This window comes from Carettochelys insculpta, chromosome 1 (assembly GCF_033958435.1).
Source record: "Carettochelys insculpta isolate YL-2023 chromosome 1, ASM3395843v1, whole genome shotgun sequence".
Classification (NCBI taxonomy): domain Eukaryota; kingdom Metazoa; phylum Chordata; order Testudines; family Carettochelyidae; genus Carettochelys; species Carettochelys insculpta.
The window spans coordinates 10,612,590-10,615,976 of NC_134137.1; the positions used below are offsets into that span (position 1 = coordinate 10,612,590).

Consider the following 3,387-nt stretch of genomic DNA (forward strand, 5'->3'; position numbering starts at 1 on the left):
TCTGGAATCTTTTTCATGGCCCATGGATGTTTAACGAGAGACAGGATAGCAACAGGCTGGGTGAAATGGGAAACAACGTCTACATCCATTCCCTTTATTGAATGTATCAGTGGGATTCAGAGGTTGAAGAAACTGATACAGCTCTTAATGAGCCAACATCCCACTGACCCCCAGGCTGTCCACCAACGCCATCACTGCCTGCCTTGGGCTCCTTCCCCCACTGTCCTCAACATTCTCAGACCCTTCCCTATTGCTCTAAGCTGTTTGATCTAGGGGTGTGATCCTTGGTTAGAGTGTGAGTACACCTGGGCTCAAATCCCAGAGGAGCTCCCCTTTGAAGGAGGACTAGCTCAAAGGGTATAGTGTGTTCTTAGCATGCAAGAGGCAGTGGGATTGATACCTGCATTCTCTAGGGGCTGTTTTCTGGCAGGCGAGGGATAGCTCAGTGGCTTGAGCATTAGCCTCCTAAACCCAAGATTATGAGTTCAATCTGTCATGGGACCATTCAGGAGGAATGGTGCTTGGTCCTGCCAAGAGGGCAGGGGGCTGGACTCAATGACTTCCTGAGGTCCCTTCCAGCTCTATGAGATGTGAATCTCCCTATTATTTTTAACATCTGCTCTCTACGCAGTGGAGATCAGTAGCTGATGTCTTCTCAGATATAAGGGTCCAAGATGGAATAGGTAGCTCTTGTATTCATCTCCCTTGTCACCAGTGCTGGAGCCAGGTAATGAACTAACTCTTCACTTGAGGAATGCCCGGATGATCCTTGCACGCAGGTGTTTGCTTTTCACGCTGTACACAATTGGGTTCAGCAGGGGCGGGACAAGCAGGTAGATATAGCCAAGGAGAATCTGAAGCAAGTGAGAAGAGCTATTCCCAAACCTATGTATCACAGACAGGCCAATTTCTGGTGTGTAGAAGAGCAGGACGGCACAGAGATGGGAAACACAGGTGTTGAGGGCCCTGAGGCTCTCTGCGTGGGACGCAATGCTCAGCACTGTTTTGAGGATCATCATATAAGAGAGGAAGATCAGCGACACGTCCAACCCCACTGTTAAGAGTGTAACAAACAGGCCATATATGCTGTTGAATGTGACATCTGAACAAGCCAGCTTTATGATGTCCTGGTGCAGGCAGTAGGAATGGGAGAGGACATTGGCTCGACAGTATCGGAACCGGTTCAGGAGAAAAGGGACTGGGAGTACTACGGCCACCCCTCTTAGTGCAAACACCAGCCCCATCTTGGCTACTCTCGGTAGGGTTAAAATGGAAGAATATCTCAGTGGGTTACAGATTGCAAAAAAGCGGTCAAAGGCCATCAACAAGAGCACAGAGGATTCAATGAATTGAAGTGAGTGGATGAAGAACAACTGGACAAAACAGGCATGGATGTTGATCTCCCTAAAGTTAAATAGGAAAATGCCCAGTATTGTGGGCATGGTGACTATCGATATGCCAAGGTCTGTAATGGCCAACATGGAAAGGAAAATGTACATGGGTTCATGGAGGCTTGAATCTGTTTTTATAATTAATAGAATTACCGCATTTCCTACTATTGAAATGAAATAGATTATGCAGAAAGGTACAGCTGCCCAGAAATGCATATCTTCCAGCCCAGGTATTCCTGTGAGAAGGAAAACTGCAAATTGAAATTTGGTGTCATTGACAACTGTCATAACGTACTGGGAAGATCCAAGTGGTTTTGAACTTTCCTTCCTGAGAGAAAAGAGAACAGGAAAATCAATTATATTTAATGAGACATCAATTATATTTATAAACTGTGTAAATATGTGTACAGACTGTTACTTGAGCACCCTCTTATTTTCCTATGTTATACATGATTCCTGGTGTTTGAATTAAACAGTACTTTAGCTCAGGAAGGCTGGCTGGTTAATTATATTTAATGTGACATCTTTCTGCTCTCAGTGCAAATGGAGAGACCCCTGGGAGCTCAAGAAAGATAAGTAAATACAGCTTTGGATTTACACTACCAATAGCAAGATAGGCACTGCAGTACTGTGTCAGAATTGTCCATCTAGCCAAGTATTCAGTGGCCACTTCCAGATACTGCAGAGAAAAGTGGAAGAAGCCCTTCAGTAGGATGCTGTGGGTTTACCCATTCCCAGGGAAAGTTTCCCCTTGACACACACTAATTAGACATATTTTGGCTGTTAACTGGGAAGATTTAGAGCCCTTCCAAAACTTTCATTTAACAAATCCTTTCTGCTGTACTTAGATTTTGGGTTACCCATATAAACACCCAGACCTTCTTTGAATGTTGTGAATCTCTTGGCCCCACGGACATCTTGTGGCTGGGAGTTCTGCAGCCTACATCAGCACTGTGTGATTTTCTAGTTGTGACCTTCCTACAGCTACCATTCCCGGATCAAACCATGCCACTGCCTCTTTGCATGACAAGGGATAAATTCTTAGGCCCAGGTTACTCATTCAGTAGCATTGACTTAACTACATCACTGAAGATTTGCGTGTATAGATTCTATCAGAAATGGGCTGTCATCTTTCCTTTAACAAATGCTCCCAATGATACACGGTGACCTCTGGGAATCCCTGCAAGAGAAGCTGAAGTGCTTTGCCTGTCCAGTGCTGTCTGACTCCTGAGAGTTGAATTATCTCACAAACTTCTCAGGACCTGCATCCGCTCCCCATAAAGTTTCAATATGGCACTGGTGGTTACTGGGCGTGGGGTGGAGGGGTGTTGCCATCACTAATGTGTGAATAGTAGAAACACGAGGTTAGCACTTCTACCCACTTGAGCACGCAAGTTCCACCAGGCATACTCATGTAAGAGGTGACCGGCTAATAGTAAATGCAACTGCTATTGCATTCCCCTTTGCTGCTCCCCAGCTCGACTCTTTACTGAAACGTTGACCAGCCGGTCTGTTCTCCCATGACTTGCTGGAATGTCTCGCCCAGCGATGGCGCGCACAACACTGAATGTAAGCATGAGAAACAGCTTCTGAACAGTTACCAGCAGACAGTATCATCCAACTATTCACTGAGCAAAGAGTTAGTAGCGTAGGGGAGGGGGAGCTCAGTGGTTTGAGCATTGACTGGCTAAGCCCAAGACTGTGAGCTCAGTCCTTGAGGAGGCCATTTAGGGATTGGGGCAAACAGTTGTCCAGGGTGGAGTTTGGCCCTGCCAAGAGGGCAGGGGACTGAGCTAGATGACCTCCCAAGGTCCCTTCCAGTTCCAGAAGATGTGTATCTCCATTATTTAAACCCATTGCACACTGCCTGGGGAGTATGTCTGAAATGTTGCTAAAGCAAAAGTCTTTGAGCAGCAGTTACCACCTCTCCTTCCTACAGCAATTATAAACCACTACTGCTGGCTTTCGACATACATGAACGCCGTGAGAGTTTGGT

General features: G+C 46.1%; 1 protein-coding gene across 1 annotated transcript; it reads right to left on the reverse strand.

Moving 5' to 3' along the window:
- Positions 1 to 743: 743 nt before the first annotated feature.
- LOC142003385 (olfactory receptor 51G2-like) lies at positions 744 to 1,712 on the reverse strand. The gene has a single exon (XM_074980298.1). It carries the CDS (start codon positions 1,677 to 1,679, stop codon positions 744 to 746), a length of 936 nt encoding a protein of 311 aa, XP_074836399.1. The 5' UTR covers positions 1,680 to 1,712.
- Between the last annotated feature and the right edge of the window lie 1,675 nt (positions 1,713 to 3,387).